This window comes from Nerophis ophidion, linkage group LG23 (genome assembly GCF_033978795.1).
Source record: "Nerophis ophidion isolate RoL-2023_Sa linkage group LG23, RoL_Noph_v1.0, whole genome shotgun sequence".
Lineage (NCBI taxonomy): Eukaryota > Metazoa > Chordata > Actinopteri > Syngnathiformes > Syngnathidae > Nerophis > Nerophis ophidion.
In genome coordinates this window covers 25,300,271-25,319,626 of record NC_084633.1, presented here as the reverse complement: position 1 = coordinate 25,319,626, position 19,356 = coordinate 25,300,271, and the positions used below count along the sequence as shown (strand labels likewise).

General features: G+C 40.4%; 1 protein-coding gene across 2 annotated transcripts in view; it reads right to left on the bottom strand.

Annotated features, from left to right (window-relative positions):
* Positions 1-19,356, bottom strand: part of LOC133541765 (microtubule-associated serine/threonine-protein kinase 1-like) — a 142,673-nt gene that overhangs the window by 20,344 nt on the left and 102,973 nt on the right. For both annotated transcript variants that reach the window (XM_061885337.1, XM_061885338.1), the window contains exons 12-20: positions 17,688-17,764; positions 13,668-13,876; positions 11,320-11,458; positions 9,083-9,215; positions 8,835-9,000; positions 8,662-8,763; positions 3,818-3,940; positions 3,644-3,753; positions 3,434-3,582 (exon numbers count right to left, since the gene is read on the bottom strand). In XM_061885337.1, coding sequence (XP_061741321.1) covers positions 3,434-3,582; positions 3,644-3,753; positions 3,818-3,940; positions 8,662-8,763; positions 8,835-9,000; positions 9,083-9,215; positions 11,320-11,458; positions 13,668-13,876; positions 17,688-17,764 — 1,208 coding nt within the window. The remainder of the gene's footprint in view (positions 1-3,433; positions 3,583-3,643; positions 3,754-3,817; positions 3,941-8,661; positions 8,764-8,834; positions 9,001-9,082; positions 9,216-11,319; positions 11,459-13,667; positions 13,877-17,687; positions 17,765-19,356) is intronic.

Genomic DNA, 19,356 nt, shown 5'->3' with positions numbered 1-19,356 from the left:
TTTTTTTTTTAAATGCCTCTTTCCTATTTGCAGCCTTTGGGGGTAAATATCAACACTAACTTTTGGGGTTTGGTGGTAGCGGGGGGGGGGGGTATATTGTAGAGTCACGAAATAATTAGTGCTGCAATGGGTTCTGGGTGTTTGTTCTGTGGTTTTTATGTTGTGTTACGGTGCGGACGTTCTCCGGAAATGTGTTTGTCATTCTTGTTTGGTGTGGGTTCACAGTGTGGCGCATATTTGTAACAGTGTTAAAGTTGTTTAGACAGCCACCCTCAGTGTGACCTGTATGGCTGTTGACCAAGTATGCATTGCATTCACTTACGTGTGTAAAAGCCGAATACAATATGTGACTGGGCCAGTACGCTGTTTGTATAGAGGAAAGGCGGACGTGACGACAGGTTGTAGAGGACGCTAAAGGCACACCCCCAGTATTGTTGTCCGGGTGGAAATCGGGAGAAATTCGGGAGAATGGTTGCCCGGGAGATTTTCGGGAGGGGCACTAAAATTTGGGAGTCTCCCAGGAAATTTGGGAGGGTTGGCAAGTATGAGTATTAGCGGTGAATGCGTGTTACAGCCGCTGTATAATACCGGCGGGCAAGCTCTAATGTTAATCTTATATTGCCTGAAGGGCCAAATGAAATTACACAAAGGGCCAAATTTGGCCCGCGGGCCAGAGTTTGACACCCATGCTCTAGTGACTCAAAGCGCTTTACATTGTGAAACTCAATATAAGTTACATTTTTAAACCAGTGTGGGTGGCACTGGGAGCAAGTGGGTAAAGTGTCTTACCCAAGGACACAACGGTAGCAACTAGGATAGCGGAAGCGGGGATCGAACCTGGAACCTTCAAGTTGCTGGCGCAGCTACTCTACCAACTGAGCTATACCGTCTGTATGACAAAAAAGCGTGGGAAAATCAGTGGTATTCAATGAGTTACGCTGAATTAATTGCGCTGACAGTTCATTGCTCCCGCCAAATGAGTTGTACTAAGAGGAGCGGATCACCACTCCAAGATGGCGGCCCCGCGTCTCATCAGCACCAGTAGGCAGTAGCGCTCCATGCTGTGTCTACTTATAAGATGTCTATGTTTAGAGGTACGTGGAAGCCACACCCACTTCCTGGGGGATGGGGTGTCATTTCCGGTCATAAAAGAATCCCCCCTGACACCCCTTTTTTGGAGGTACATATCTCTCTCTTGAGCATACTTGCCAATCTTGAGACCTCAGAATTCAGGAGATGGGCTTGAGGTGGGCGGGGTTTGGTGGTAGCGAGGGGGGGGGGGGTATATATTGTAGTGTCCTGGAAGAGTTAGTGGTGCAAGGAGTTTTGGGTATTTGTTCTGTTGTGCTACGGTGTGGATATTCTCCCGAAATGTGTTTGTCATTCTTGTTTGGTGTGGGTTCACAGTGTGGCGCATATTTGGAACAGTGTTAAAGTTGTTTTCTACGGCCACCCTAAGTGTGACCTGTATGGCTGTTGACCAAGTATACGTTGCATTCACTTAAAGGCCTACTGAAACCCACTACTACCGACCACGCAGTCTGATAGTTTATATATCAATGATGAAATATTAACATTGCAACACATGCCAATACGGCCTTTTTAGTTTACTAAATTGCAATTTTAAATTTCCCGCGAGTTTCTTGTTGAGAACGTCGCGGAATGATGACGCCCACGCGTGACGTCACGTGTTGGAGGGGACATATTAGCGTAGCACCAAACACGGCTAAAAGTCGTCTCTGTACATGGCGTAATTACACAGTATTTTGGACATTTGTGTTGCTGAATCTTTTGCAATTTGTTCTTTTAATAATGGAGACTATAAAGAAGAATGATGTTGGTGGAAAGCGGTGGATTGCAGCTGTCTTTAGCCGGTGTTTCTTTGTTTGTTGTGAAGCTTTAACACAGAGCGGTCAAACGAACATGTTTTCTCTATATCAACCAGCATGTTTTTGGATGGGGAAATTGTGATATATATCTTACCGGAGACATCAGTGGATTATTCGTCATCCTGCAGCAGCTGTGAGCTTGGCTCCTCGGCTTCTCTCTGAGACACTGTGTGTTCACCGCAGCCATCCGACCTCGAGGTGTCACGCCTGTAAATCTGGTTTTATGTTTGATCATGTTTTGTTTTGTTTTCTGGACTCTTGTTCCGTTTTTCACTTCCTGGTTTGTTTTTGTTACCATAGCTACTCATTAGTTTCCACCTGTTTCCCCTAGTCACGCCCCGATCATCAGCCTCTCACACCTGTTTCTAGTTACCATGGCCACTATTTATGTCACTTGCTTTCTGTTTATCGTTCTGGGATTTTTGCATTCTGCCTCATGCCTGCATTTCTCGTACAAACCTTCACGCCTTGCCACGCTGCTAAACCTTTGGACCACGCCACGTAAGATCTGTGTATTTGTTCGCCTAGGTGCAAGTTTTTGGTTTATTGAGTATCTTTGTTAGCATCTTTTATTTATTTATAGATAGCCATGCCATTGGGTTGTTTTTGTTAAAGTTTTAGTATAGATTATTAGCCGCCACCGAGCGCGTTCTTTGTTGTGCCTTTTTGTATTTTAGTAACAAATAAAATGTACTTACATTCATGCCTGACTCGTCCCACATCATCCTTGCATCGAGGAAACACAAACAACCACAGTTCTGGCATGTCACGAGGTATGCCTTTACAATCTTTAATCTCACTAAAACACTAATAAAACAATAAGCAGATAAGGGATCTTCCAGAATTATCATAGTAAATGTGTCTAATTACATCTGAAACGCTCACACTGCCGTCGCTCGGAGCCGTCGCTTTTTTTTCTTCTTTTTCTAGTGCTTCACTATCAATATCCTAATTCACAAATCTTTCATCCTCGCTCAAATTAATGGGGAAATTGTCGCTTTCTCGGTCCGAATTGTTCTTACTGCTGGTGGCTGCCATTAAAAACAATGTGAATATGTGTGGAACCCTGCAACTCGTGACGTCACGCGCACATACTTCCGGTACAGGCAGGGCTTTTCTATTAGCGACCAAAAGCTGCGAACTTTATCGTTGATGTTCTCTACTAAATCAATTCAGCAAAAATATGGCAATATCGCGAAATGATCAAGTATGACACAGAGAATGGACCTGCTATCCCCGTTTAAATAAGAAAATCTCATTTCAGTAGGCCTTTAAGTGTGTAAAATTGGCATATATCATGCGACTGGAGCGGCACGCTGTTTTGTTTGTATGGAGGAGAAGAGGACGAGATGACAGGTTGTAGAGGACGCCAAAGGCAGTGCCTTTAAGACACGCCCCCAGTATTGTTGTCCGGGTGGTAATTGGGAGAAATTCGGGAGAACGGTTGGAGATTTTTGGGAGGGGCACTGAAATTCGTGAGTCTCCCGGGAGGGTTAGCAAGTATGCTCTTGAGAGCAATGTGAGACATTTTTTTTGCCTCTCACATTTCCGGCGAGCCGGTCCTCCAGCTCTTGTCCCGTAGAGTGAAACTCCCAAGACTTTCCCGTTTGGCCATCCTCTCCTCTCGCGGGACTTTGTGCTCCCGTAAGGTGACGCCCGGGGGCTGGGACAGCTGCTCCATGCTGCTGTACACCTACAGACAGCCGTGTTGAGACAAAAGGACCACGGCGTGTTTTTTCTCCAAACACTCTGACCTTGCTGAAGCGCGGCGAGCACGAGGAAAAGCGGTGGAGCTCCACGGGCTCGTCGTCGTTGGTGTCGTCCTCATCGTACGAGTGCACGTGATGGTAGCGCTCGGAGCGGGCTGATGAGAGAACGTGAATAAATAGGGGGGTGTCATTCCATGAACAGCCAGCAGGGGGACTCACTGTCAAAATAACTGGTGTCCTCCTCTGACTCCAGGTGAGGGATGAACTCGGCCTTTTGTCTCAGCAAACTGTTCCAGTCCACCTCCGAGAAGAAGGAGTGCTGCTTCACCTCAAAAGCACCACCTGGAGGGGGGAGAGCAGGTGGGGAGGGGATATGAACTCTAACAACCCACATTATGCACAAAATAATGAATCAATATGATATACAAACCCCGTTTCCATATGAGTTTGGAAATTGTGTTAGATGTAAATATAAACGGAATACAATGATTTGCAAATCCTTTTCAACCCATATTCAGTTGAATGCACTACAAAGACAAAATATTTGATGTTCAAACTCATAAACTTTGTTTTTTTTTGCAAATAATAATTAACTAGAATTTCATGGCTGCAACACGTGCCAAAGTAGTTGGGAAAGGGCATGTTCACCACTGTGTTACATCACCTTTTCTTTTAACAACACTCAATAAACGTTTGGGAACTGAGGAAACTAATTGTTGAAGCTTTGAAAGTGGAATTCTTACACATTCTTGTTTTATGTAGAGCTTAAGTCGTTCAACAGTCCGGGATCTTGGCTGTTGTATTTTACGCTTCATAATATGCCACACATTTTCGATGGGAGACAGGTCTGGACTGCAGGCTGGCCAGGAAAGTACCCGCACTCTTTTTTTACGACGCCACGCTGTTGTAACACGTGCTGAATGTGTCTTGGCATTGTCTAGCTGAAATAAGCAGGGGCGTCCATGAAAAAGACGGCGCTTAGATGGCAGCATATGTTGTTCCAAAACCTGTATTTACCTTTCAGCATTATTGGTGCCTTCCGTCACAGATGTGTAAGTTACCCATGCCTTGGGCATCAATGCACCCCCATACCATCACAGATGCTGGGTTTTGAAATTTGCAACGATAACAGTCTGGATGGTTCGCTTCCCCTCTGGTCCGGATGACACAATGTCGAATATTTCGAAAAACAATTTGAAATGTGGACTCGTCAGATCACAGAACACTTTTCCACTTTGCATCAGTCCATCTTAGATGATCTCGGGCCCAGAGAAGCCGGCGGCGTTTCTGGATGTTGTTGATAAATGGCTTTTGCTTTGCTTAGTAGAGCTTTAACTTGCACTTACAGATGTAGCGACCAAGTGTATTTAGTGACAGTGGTTGTCTGAAGTGTTCTTGAACCCATGTGGTGATATCCTTTTGAGATTGATGTCGGTTTTTGATACAGTGCCGTCTGAGGGATCGAAGGTCACGGTCATTCAAAGTTGGTTTCCCGCCATGCCGCTTACGTGGAGTGATTTCTCCAGATTCTCTGAACCTTTTGATGATATTATGGACCGTAGATGTTGAAATCCTTGCATTTTTTGCAATTACACTTTGAGAAACGTTGTTCTTAAACTGTTTGACTATTTGCTCACGCAGTTGTGGACAAATGCTCAGTCTTTCTTGTGAAAGACTGAGCATTTTTTGGGAAGCTGTTTTTATACCCAATCATGGCACCCATGTTTCCCAATTAGCCTGCACACCTGTGGGATGTTCCAAATAAGTGTTTGATGAGCATTCCTCAACTTTATCAGTATTTATTGCCACTTTTCCCAACTTCTTTGTCACGTGTTGCTGGTATCAAATTTTAAAGTTAATGATTATTTGCAAAAAAAAAAAATGTTTACGCTGCCGAAGGTGAGCCACGTAAATAAGACCGCCCACAAAACGGTGCATCCTGAAGGGACTGTCATAAAGCGGCTTAAAGATGATCTTTAAAACAACATCTATGCAAAATTTTGACCAAAGAACCACCATTACATGTTATGTAGACCACAAGGAAGTGTTTTACATTTGGAAAATAATAATGACTCCTTTAATGCGCCTTACCCTTTGGTCCGGAAAATTCCCTACAATTCTTAATGTGGAAATTCAAACTAAAAATTAAATTTTTACATTTGTTCTGATAATGACGCTATTGACGGTGATAATGAAGGTGATTTGATTGCTTCTTATTTTCATTATATTATGAGTTGAGTTGACTTCATTGGGAACATGCAAGCATACAACATGATACATCCCAATTTCCAGTTTCTCTTTTCAACATGTTCGAAAAGGAGTAGGAAGAAGCAGAGCTTATTTAATCATTTCCCTTTTCTTCTACATAACAGTTGCTAAAACTTTTGTTCACTTCCTGTTCTCAATGTATTCACAATATACTCCATAAGTATCACAATGAAAATAAATAAATAAATAATTGGTGAAGTAAGTTATATTCCATATGATGAGATAAGTACGATTATTTTGAGAATGAAAGAATGGATGGATGAATAAATTCAGAATGTTTATCATGGTTCTTCTTCTTCTCCTTCTTCGTACTTTGTAAACACTTCCAGTTTGAAGAGTTTCTTGAAGTGGATCATATTAGTACATTGTTTGATTGCTTTGCTTAATCCATTCCATAATTAAATTCCACATACAGATATACTGAAGGTCTTAAGTGTTGTACGTGCGTACAAATGTTTTAAATTACATTTTTCTCTTAAGATTATATTTCTCCTCTTTTGTTGAGAAGAATTGTTGTATATTCTTGGGTACCTGGTTATAGTTTGCCTTGTGTATAATTTTAGCTTTTTGCAAATCTACTATGTTCTGGAATTTCAGTATCTTTGATTCAGTAAATAAAGGATTTGTATGTTCTCTATATCCAACATTATGTATTATTCTAACTGATCTTTTTTGTAACACCGTTAGTGAAAAAGTGTATTTTTGTAATCATTTCTACACAGATATGTAACACTAGTGAGCAGTAGAGAATATGAAGTGATTTTTGGTCTAGAACATATTTAGCTTTATTAATTATTGACGTGTTTCCTGCTACTTTATGTTGTATATTTTTTTACATGAGATTTCCAGTTCAATTCATCATCAATCATAATGCCTGAAAATGTGGTTTCATTTACTCTTTCATTTTTTATTCCGTCTATTTGTATTTGTGTTTGACTTTCTCTTCTACTGTTACCAAATTGCATTATTTAGCCTGTTTTTGTCAAACCATCTTTTTAATTTATTCATTTCTTGTGTTATTATTTGTATTAGTGTCTGTGTGTTCTCTCTTGAACAAAAGGCTGTTGTATCATCCGCAAATAATACTAACTATAAATCTCTTGTAGCTTTACAAATGTCATTTATATAGAGATTGAATAATTTAGGTCCTCGTATTGATCCCTGAGGTACACCACAGGATATATTTAGCGTTGTAGAAATGTGGTCGCCTACCTTCACGTATTGTTTCCTGTTCGTTAGATAACTTCTTATCCAATTTAAGACTAAACCTCTGATGCCATATCGTTCTATTTTTTTGATTAAAATATTGTGATTAATCGTGTCAAATTCTTTAGTTAGATCCGCACATTTTTTATTATCTATTGCATTGGTAATTTCTTCTGTAATTTCAATTAAAGCCATTGAAGTTGAAACATTAGCTCTGTATCCATATTGGTTCTCTACGAATATTCTATTTTTATTTGTGAAACTCTCTAATCTGTTATTGAACAGTTTTTCAATGATTTTAGAAAATTGTGGAAGTAAAGAAACAGGTCTATAATTTGTAAATAGATGTTTGTCTCCAGTCTTATAAATTGGTGCAACTTTAGCTATTGTCATTTTGTTTGGAAATGTACCTGTTCATCCAAATTTACATTCCTGCGCACGCTCTGAGGTCCGAGAGCCAGTTCCAGCTCGTGGTGCCCAAGACCAGACTTAAGACCAAGGGAGACAGGGCCTTCTCTGTGGTCGGCCCTAAGCTCTGGAACACTCTGCCCCTCCATGTTCAAACTGCTTCCACAGTGGAGTGTTTTAAGTCTCGTCTTAAGACCCACTTTTATTCTTTGGCTTTTAACACTACGTGAGTTGTGTGATCCTCTGTCCTCTGTTGTCCTCTGTGTTTTTTATACACTTTGATTTCTATTTTACTGTTTTAATTGATTTTACCCTTTAAAATTAGTTTTTTTATTGTTTTTATTTTATTTTATATTGGTTTTATATTTATTTATTTTTTGTTTTTATTCAGTCATCGGTGGAGGATAATATTGTTTTTTTAATATTGTTTTTAACATGGCTGTGCAGCACTTTGGAAACGTTATTGTTGTTTAAATGTGCTATATAAATAAAGTGGATTGGATTGGATTGTTTGAAATGATAGGTTACTAATATGCATTAATGGTCCTGAGATCTCTATATATATTTATATTTATATATAATATATAAATTTAAATATATAAATATAAATATATAAATATTTATATATTATAATGTCTTTAATGTCCTTTGTGTTCTTTGATGTTTGATGTTTCCTTCTTACACACATGTAAGAGGGATGTGTGCTATGGCTATGAGTTGTTTTTTTCCCTTGGCCTCAGTCTGGAGCCCCTCTCCAGGGGCCCCGGCTTAGACCGATTTTTTTTTTCCTCCCCCCCATTGTTTACCTGTATCTCACCTTTTTTGTAAGGGGCGGCGGAAGTTGGCAGACCCCTCAGCGATCCTGTTCTGTCTCCCTGTAATGTTTGTCTGATCTTGAATGGGATTGTGCTGAAAATGTTAATTTCCCCTCGGGGATTAATACGTATTTCTGAATCTGATTGTAGTTTTATTCTTATTCATTTGAACTTTGCCATACAAGTTTCAATCCTTATTCCTATTTAAAAAAAATCTTATTTCCAATTGTATTCTTAGTCTAAGGGTGACACTGATAATGGTGATCATTAGGTGATGCAACCTTGTACGCATGTTCCAAATAAACTAAAACCCTCAACAAGTCTTTTTTCTGGTGAAACCAAGTCAAAGTGCGAGGGCATGCTGACCTGTTCCCAGTCGAACGAGTGGATTGGTCTGCAGGAGACAGGAGATGAGATGCTGGGCGTCCAGAGGGAGTGCCTCGTCTCCTTGGGGCCACACGATGTCGTCTGTCAGACACACAAATATTCATGACGCCACTCCTCATAACTTCATCACGATGCCCTTCAAATGACCTCACCTGTTATGACTTGCCCGAACAGCTCCTCCGGCGTGTCTCCGAAGAACGGCACGCACCCCACCAAGAACTCGTACAGGATGATCCCCATCGCCCACCAGTCCACCGGCTTCCCGTAGCCTTGGCGAAGGATGACTTCGGGAGCGATGTATTCTGGCGTCCCGCACACCTGCAGAGCCGTTTGTTGGGCATCATTAGCCGAGGCGCTGATTGCGACAACTTGGAAGTGAGGGAAATAATGATTGTCCTACCTGTTTATCCAAGAACTCACGAGTGTCCTTCTCTATGTGTCCTTCGTACAGGTTGGTGGTCAGACTCATCAGACCCATTTTAGACAGGCCGAAGTCGGTGAGCTTGATGTGGCCCATGGACGTTATCAGAAGGCTGAGGGGATGAATCACATTTTATCTTACAGAATCTGATGCCCATAGATACGGTCTTGGTTTTAGTAGTAACGGGTAGTGAAGTGAATTCGATCAATGATTATTGACAAAGCGCTAAATCACAAGTGTCTCAAAGGGCTGCACAAGCCACAACGACAATCTTCAGTTCGGATTCCCACACCAGGGCGAGGAAAAACTCACAACCCAGTGGGATGTCAATGAGAATGACTGAGAAACCTTGGAGAAGACCGCAGATGTGGGTGACCCTCCCCCTGCAATGGGCGTTGAGTGAATCTAACATTATAATGAGAGTCCAGTCCATAGTGGATTTAACATAATAGTGAGAGTTCAGTCCATAGTGGATCTTACATAATAGTGAGAGTCTAGTCCATAGTGGATCTAACATAATATTGTGAGAGTGCAGTCCATATTGGATCCAACATAATAGAGAGAGTCCAGTCCATAGTGGATCTAACATAATAATGAGAGTCCAGTCCATAGTGGATCTAACATAATAGTGAGAGTCCAGTCCATAGTCGGGCCAGCAGGAGACCATCCCGAGCGGAGACGGGTCAGCTGCGCAGACATGTCCCCAACCGATGCACAGGCGAGCGGTCCACCTCGGGTCCAGACTCTGGACAGCCAGCACTTCATCCATGGACACCGGACCTGTGCCACCCCCTTCCATTCCAAATTCCAATGATATATTCATATATCACTTTTCTCTAGTGACTTAAGGGGCTTCACATAGTGAAATCCAATATCTAATTTTTTACACTTAAAGCAGTGTGGGTAGCACTGGGAGCAGGTGGGTAAAGTGTCTTGCCCAAGGATACAACGGCAGTGACGAGGATGGCGGAAGTGGGGATCGAACCTTGAACCCTCAAGTTGCTGGCACGGCCACTCCACCAACCGAGCTATACCGCCCAGTGTGATTGGACACTGTTACCGATGCCTTTGATGTCATGGCCGTCAGAAGGGCTTTTTTATTTTTTTTACTAACGAAAGCATCAACCTAAACCCAAAGGACTTCGGTTGACTACTAAGACTCTAAAGGCAGAGTGATATCTCGTCGATAAAATTTGTGCTCGCGCACGCTCAGGAAAACACTGCCCACCTACTTGTCATGCCTGTTAATGTGGGTTAATGTTTGATCATGTTATGTTTTGTTTTTGGACTCTTGTTTCCCGTTTTTGCCCTTCCTGGTTTTGTTGGTTTCCATAGTTACTCATTAGTTTCCACCTGGTCTCCAAGTCACGCCCCTGCCCTCAGCCCCACACCTGTTTCTCATCATCATGGTCACTATTTAAGTCATTTGTTTTCTGTTCCTCGGCCTGGGAACTTTGCATACTGCTACTGCATACTACTTGCTACATGCTTGTACCTTACACCTACCCATGCTGCTCCTTCCCTCATGCCATGCTATTCTATTTTCTATGCTGTCTAGACCTTGTAAGTTTGTGTTGTTTATGCCACAGTGCAAGTTTTTTTAATTTATGCCACATTGCGGGTTTTTGTGTATAGTTCATTATTATTCATGCCATCGAGCAAGTGTTTTGGTTTCAAGTTTATAGTTAGAGCTTCGGTTCTAATATTTAGTTTCATAGCCAAGTTTTCCGCCCTCGAGCGCGCCATTTGTTTGCCTTTTTGTATTATAGTGTGTAAACAAATTAAATATGTGCCTGAATTCACGCCTGGCTCGTTCTAAATTCTCTCTGCGTTGAAGAAGCAAAACAAATCCAAGTCAAAGTCCTGACACTACTCAGTGGCCTAGTAGTTAGAGTGCCCGCCCTGAGATCGGTAGGTTGTGAGTTCAAACCCCGGTCGAGTCATACCAAACACTATAAAAATGGGAGCCATTACCTCCCTGCTTGGCACTCAAAATCAAGGGTTGGAATTGGGGGTTAAATCACCAAAAATGATTCCCGGGTGTAACCACCGCTGCTGCCCACTGCTCCCCTCACCTCGAAGGGGTGATCAAGGGTGATGGATCAAATGCAGAGAAAAATTTCGCTACACCTCACGTGTGTGACAATCATTGGAAATTGCACACAACAGAACGGCAATTTTACAACCCGGAGTCGCTTTAAAGGGAAGAGTCTTACTTGTCAGGTTTGAGATCGCGGTGCACGATGCCGTAGTTGTGCAAATACTCCAGTGCAAGGACAGTCTCTGCAAAGTACATGCGGGCCATTTCCACCGGCAGAGCTCCGATGTTCTTCAGCAAAGTGGCACAGTCGCCTCCTGACAGCACACAAGAAAGTCCTGGTTAGATTCCACATTCTTCATGGTCAGTTGGCAGCGTGTACAAGACACGCAGAGAGTCGGAATGAGGTGTTCCTCTCTCTGCCGCGTGATCGCCATGATACAAAAATGGAACCGTGCAAAGAATATAAAGTGGAGAGAATTTTAAAATGTAAAAAAAGGGCATATACTGTACAGTGTAGTACAGGGGTGTCCTAACTTTTTAACTTGGGGGCCACATTGGGCAAAAAAAAAAGCTGACTGCACATAAAGAAACACACACACACATATATATATATATATATATATATATATATATATATGTATATATATCCATCCATTTTCTACCGCTTATTCCCTTTCGGGGTCGCGGGGGGCGCTATATGTGTACATAATGTATTATTATAATATACAAATATATATGTATAATATATATTAAATATATATATCATATTTACATATATATGTATACATAATGTATTAACTCTAAAGGCCTTAGATCAGGATCACGATTCAGGACTTGTTTTACTAATGGAAGACAGGGCCTGGCGGAGGTCTACGGTTTCCAAATGCTTTTCTGGTTATTTCTTATACAAAACCCAAAACCAGTGAAGTTGTCACGTTGTGTAAATGGTAAATAAAAACAGAATACAATGATTTGCAAATCTTTTTCAACTTATATTCAATTGAATAGACTGCAAAGACAAGATATTTAAAGTTTGAACTGAGAAACTTTTTCTTTTTTTTTGCAAATAATCATTAACTTACAATTTAACACATTGCAAAAAAGTTATCACAGGGGCATTTTTACCACTGTGTTACATGTCCTTTCCTTTTAACAACACTCAGTAAACGTTTGGGAACTGAGGAGACATATTTTTGAAGTGGAATTATTTCCCATTCTTGCTTGATGTACAGCTTAAGTTGTTCAACAGTCCGGGGTCTCAGTTGTGGTATTTTAGGATTCATAATGCGCTATACATTTTCAATGGGAGACAGGTTTGGACTACACCCAGGCCAGTCTAGTACCCGCACTCTTTTACTATGAAGCCCTGCAGTTGGAACACGTGGCTTGGCTTATTTCTTGTTGAAATAAGCAGTGGCGTCCATGATAGCGTCGCTTGGATGGCAACATATGTTGTTCCAAAACCTGTATGTACCTTTCAGCATTAATGGTGCCTTCACAGATGTGTAAGTTACTCATGCCTTGGGCACTAATACACCCCCATACCATCACAGATGCTGACTTTGTGCCTATAAAAATCCGGAGGGTTCTTTTCCTCTTTGTTCCAAAGGACACAACGTCCACAGTTTCCAAATATAATTTGAAATGTGTACTCGTCAGACCATAGAACACTTTTCCATTTTGCATCAGTCTATCTTAGATGAGCTTGGGCCCAGCGAAGCCGGCGGCGTTTCTGGGTGTTGTTGATAAATGGCTTTGGCTTTGCATAGTAGAGTTTTAACTTGCACTTACAGATGTAGCGACCAACTGTAGTTACTGACAGTAGTTTTCTGAAGTTTTTCTGAGCCCATGCGGTGATATCCTTTTTCACACTAATGTCACTTTTTGATACAGTACCACCTAAGGGATGGAAGGGCCGTAATATCATCGCTTACGTGCAGTGATTTCTCCAGATTCTCTGAACCTTTTGATGCTATTCGGGACCGTAGATGGTGAAATCCTTAAATTCCTTTCAATAGCTGGTTGAGAAATGTTGTTCTTAAACTGTTGGACAATTTGCTCACAAATTTGTTGACAAAATGGTGACCCTCGCCCCATCCTTGTTTGTGAATGACTCAGCATTTCATAGAAGCTGCTTTTATTCCCAATCATGGCACACATCTGTTCCCAATTAACCTGTTCACCAGTGGGATGTTCCAAATAAGTGTTTGATGAGCATTCCTCAATTTCCTCAGTCTTTTTTGCCACCTGTGCCAGCTTTTTGGAAACATGTTGCAGGCATCAAATTCAAAATTAGCTAATATTTGAAAAAAACCCCCCCAAAAAACATCGTTTTCCAGTTTGAACGTTAAATATCTTGTCTTTGCAGTCTATTCAGTTGAATATAAGTTGAAAATGATTTGCAAATCATTCTGGTTTTATTTACCATTTACACAATGTGCCAACTTCACTGGTTTTGGGTTTTGTACATGACATATGTTTGAGGGGTGGTATCAAACAATAAAACGTTGAACAGCACAGCACCTTCCACATACTCCAGGACCATGCACAGGTGCCGACGGGTCTCAAAGGAGCAGAACATGGAGACCACAAAGGGGTTCTCCGCAAAGGTGAGGATGTCTCTCTCGACAAAGGCCTGCTGGATCTGGTTCCTCAGGATCAGGTTTTGCTTGTTAATCTTCTTCATGGCGAAACGCTGGCGTGTCTCCAGGTGTCGGACCAAATAAACAGCGCTGATGATCAAAAAAACAGATCCAAAACAGCAGGAATATTTCAAAATTATGCTTATTTGAATGAAAAATTCATTACAGTGGAATCATGTACATAAGATGTGTGATTGTAATTAATGTAAATGAGATTAATCCTTAACAAAATTCCCTTCAAGAAAAAAAGTACCTTTTTAATGAAAAAAAAAAAAAGCGTTACTCATTGAAAAACAACCCAACAATGGTTCATAGTTTTGAAAACCCATAAATTGAGATAAAATAGTACCCCTACCACCGAAAAAATGGATTTCTCTTCATAAAAAAAACTCCAACATTTAACCCAACACTTGCAACTTGTCATGACGAGGGGTTTTTCGCAACTTACCGCGAGGACTGTTCTCCCTAGATGCAAACAGACTTTTCCGGACCAGGGTAGCGGGTAGGAACAGATTTAATTCCAAAAACTCAAATGGGTACAAAAAACAGAAAACAACCCGAAGGCGAGCGTGCCTATTGCACGCGGAAGCTAAGGTAAAAAAACTTAGGACATGAAACATGAAACTAAAGACATGAAAACCTCACTAAACTGTGGCTTGAAACAAATAGCATGAACTATGGAATCGCATGAATACAAGCATGAAACTATGGCATGAAAAGAGCATGAAACGGACTAACTGGCAACGACAGGCTTAAATAATAGTCTCCTGATTACAGACAGGTGTGACCCGAATGCAAGAGGCAGGTGAAAATCATAAGTCGTCATGGAAACTAAAACAAACAAGGGTGCACAAAAACCGGAACGAATGGAGTCTCAAACTAACAGAAAATAACAAAAAACATGATCCGGACCACAGATCATGACACAACTCATAAAATGGGTTATCAAAATAACCCAGCATTTTTTAGTGTGCAGCTCCACATCCCCTCAGTTATTGCCTTAACTCAAACTAGTATTTACCCTATTAAGCTGCACCCACCAAGTTTTAAGAAAACATTTTATTTATGTAAATACATGTGTGTCTATCTACCCATCTATCTATATATTAATATTATATATATATATATATATATTTATTTTTTATATACATCATATTTTATCTTATATTTAATATATTAGCTGCAACGGACGAAAATGAATATAAATTGCGAAATGAGTTATTTACACAACCTAATTGTTTCCAAATGGTGTCTGTAACACGGCAGTAAAACGGTTGATCAAAAAAAACAGAAGTCATGGTCATGGACCCACGAGCTGTGCGAGCTAGCTGTCCAATCAGCTAAACCAATCGTTCCCCCCCCCCCCCCCCCCCCCACACACACACAGACACATATGGGAACAAACACCTCTTTCTTGATATTTGGTATGCTGCAATTTGAAAAGAGAAAGGTTAAACACAAATGTGTATTTCAGCAACATAGAATGGTAAATAAACATTCCACCAGTAACCTTCATTGTCTCACACTTAATATTAATGGGATGGATGTGCTTGGTGCAGGGACATAAGCTTCTCAACATAAGGCTGGAACTCACTACGAAGAAGTTGTAGATCCCCGCGGTCAGTAATTTTCAGTCGGTTTCTTTGCTTGGAAAGAACCAAGACGACTACACTGAAGCCCCGTTCTACTAAATATGATGTTGGCGTGTGGTAACCGGACCCTGATGCGTCGTCCACTGACTCGTCCTGCTGCACGTGTTGTGTACAAATCGTCAAACAAACGTTCGAACTTCTGACTTCGACTTCGGACTGCCGCCCCCCTACAGCCCCCTTCTTCCTCACCGCCCCCCCAGATCTTTCCACCGCCCCCAGGGGGGCGGTACCGCCCACTTTGGGAACCACTGAGCTAAACAGACTCAATAACTCCACGGTGACATCTTGGTGAATTTACAGGAGAATTTCTGAAACTGAAACAATTGTAAGTTAATAATACTAACACAGACACTAAAACGTGTTAGCATTTTATCTCATTCTAATGACGCTACCTTAATTACATTACGATAACAGGCACAAATGTGCGCGAAAAGTCCTGCAAACATGACACATGGGAAAACTTTATTAAGCAAGAATTGTTTGTTATATTGTAAAACTTACAAATGTTGCCCGGTGTGATAAATGTACAAACGTGATGAATGAAGAATACAAACGAGTAAAAACGCTACAGACGGCAAGAAAACAGAACGTCACTGTACTTCCTGTTTGAAAGCACTAAATGAAAAAGACAGTGGAGCACTTGCAGTAAGTAAACTCACCCAAAAGATGGCGCCATAGCAAAAACAATAACACACCTTTTCAGTGTATTTGCTTGTTTTGTTTTCAATATTTGCATTATGGTTGAAGATAAAAACTTATAAATCAGCTTCGCCATTTTATAAATCATAAGGTTCAAAGTGCAGGAAAAATGTCCGGAAATTACGGCTATTGTGACTTTGGGTGAAAAATCCGGGTGGCTTTTATTTTGAAGCCTATGTTGCACTGAACAGGAAGTCCCTGTGTGTATGTTTTGTATTTAGATCGTAGTAACGTTGTGGCTTGGCTATAACCTACTACACATATGAAATCTGATTTATAGAAATGATCCCTTTTAGGCAGTGGTTCTTAACCTGGGTTTGATCGAACCCTAGGGGTTCGGTGAGTCGGCCTGAGGGGTTCGGCGGAGGTCAAAACACACCCGACTCATCGTGTAAATACAAACTTCTCCCTATCGGTGTATTACAGATACGGCAACAGATGACTGATTTGCAGGTGTGTATTTTTGTTGTGAGTTTATGCACTGTGTTGGTTTTGTTGTTTGAACAAGGTGATGTTCATGCATGGTGCATTTTGTGCACCAGTAAAAAAACAAGATAACACTTTAGTATGGGGAACATATTCACCATTAATTAGTTGCTTATTAACATGCAAATTTGTAAAATTTTGGATCTTAAGTCATTATTAAGGCCTTATTATATAACCCTAACCCTCTAACCCTGCCCCTAACCCTAACCAATTAACTCTAAATTAAGTCTTTTTGCTTAGAATATGTTCCCCTAGTGTCCAAGTAACTCTAAATTGGTCATGATTTGTGGTCTGGATTATGTTTGTTATTTTTTGTTAGTTTTTGGACTCTTTTAGTTCCTGTTTGTGCTCCCTTGTTTTGTTTGGTTACCATGCCGACTTATGATCATTCTGTCATGACGGAGGGGTCGCAGCTTACTGAGGGGTTTGTTCTTCCGGGATGCAAATGGACTATTCCGGACAAGGCTTGCAGGTAGGAACATATTTATTAACTCCATAAATCTTGGCAGGGCGTGAGGTAAACAAGCATAAACTATGGCGTGGAACAAACACAAAACTGTGGCATGAAACAAACAAACATAAATTATTGCTCCGAATAAACACGAAACTGTGGCAAGATATAAACAAGACTTACGTGGACACGGCATGAATCGAGCAACACGAACTATGGTATCGCATAAAAACAAGCAATGACGCCAGGTCGACTACCTGGCAAAGACAGGCTTAAATAAGGGTCTTGATTAGAAACAGGTGCGCGGTACGAACACCAGAGGCAGGTGAAATTCATAAGTCGGCATGGTAACAGGAACTAAGAGTACAAAAACTAACTTTGTTACTTACAATATGTTCCCTATACTTAAGTGTTACCAAAAACATATAACTTTGTCTTGAATTTGAAAAAAATGTAACTAACGAAGGGTTAGGTGAATGCGCATATGAAACTGGTGGGGTGTTGTACCTCCAAAAAGTTAAGAACCACTGATTTTGGATCTCAAGCAAAGGGGCACTTTTTAACAACATGGTGGACCGGGACTGTGTTTGTGCATTGTCGCGCTCACACTTACCCGTATGCTCCATTGCTAATAAGCTTGATGGTCTGGAAGTCTTCTTCCCCAGGAGGCTTCATTGCTCTAATCTTACCCTTTGTATCAAAAGGACAAGGAGCATTGATTAAACGTCAGCCATAATGGCCTAACAAGCAGCTATTTAAAATGTACACCAAAAAATATGCTCGCTCATGTAAACCGAGGGAAACCCGCACCGTGACTTGTGGAATGTTGTGGGAGATCAGCATTGAAAGAATCACTGTGGACATTGAGTCTAAAGACAGTGACTCACAACCACGGTGCAAATGACACAAATTGATTGTTTATTTACTAGAAACTATGTTTGTGTTCAACTAAACAGGTAAATGTGGGAGCAAATTGAGACAACATGACCATTATTTTGGTATATATTATTCCCTTGATTATTATTGTATGATTTTTATGAGTATTATATGCATTAAAAATATTTATCAGCCCTCCACACAGCTTTCAGACACACTTATTAACACTTCCCGAGAGTTATTTTCCCATGTTTTGTATCAGTTCCTGTCCTGGTGCTTGGACTTAGTCGTTTTTGTCCCGTAGTTCCTATATATTCTGTATGTACTGGATATATATATAAATATATATATATATATATATATACACACAGTATCTACACACACACATATATATTCATATATACATATATATATATATACACACATATATATATATATATATATATATATATATATATATATATATATATATAAACACACACATAAATATATACATATATACATACAGTATATATACATACATATACATATGTACACATATATATACATATACTGTGTATACATACATACATATACACACACACACATATATATATATATATATATACATATATACTTATACATATATACACACACACACATATATATATATTGTGTATGTATATATATATATATATATATTTGTATATATATACATATATATGTGTGTGTGTATATATATATATATATATATATTGTGTTAGATGTGAATATAAACGGAATACAATGATTTGCAAATCCTTTTCAACCCATACTCAATTGAATGCACAAAAAAAAAACATATTAGATATTCAAACTCATAAACGTTATTTTTTTTTTTTCAAATAATAATTAACTTAGAATTTCATGGCTGCAATGAGTGCCAAATTAGTTGGTAAAGGGCATGTTCACCACTGTGTTACATCACCTTTTCTTTTAACAACTCTCAATAAACGTTTGGGAACTGAGGAAACTAATTGTTGAAGCTTTGAAAGTGGAATTCTTTCCTATTCTTGTTTTATGTAGAGCTTCAGTCGTTCAACAGTCCGGGGTTTCCGCTGTCGTATTTTACGCTTCATAATGCGCCACACATTTTCGATGGGTGACAGGTCTGGACTGCAGGCGGGCCAGGAAAGTACCCGCACCCTTTTACTACGAAGCAACGCTGTTGTAACACGTGGCTTGGCATTGTCTTGCTGAAATAAACAGGGGCATACATGATAACGTTGCTTGGATGACAACATATGTTGCTCCAAAACCTGTATGGACCATACAGCATTAATACTGCCTTCACAGATGTGTAAGTTACCCATGCCTTGGGCACTAATACACCCCCATACCATCACAGATGCTGGCTTTTGACTTTACGCCTATAACAATCCGGATGG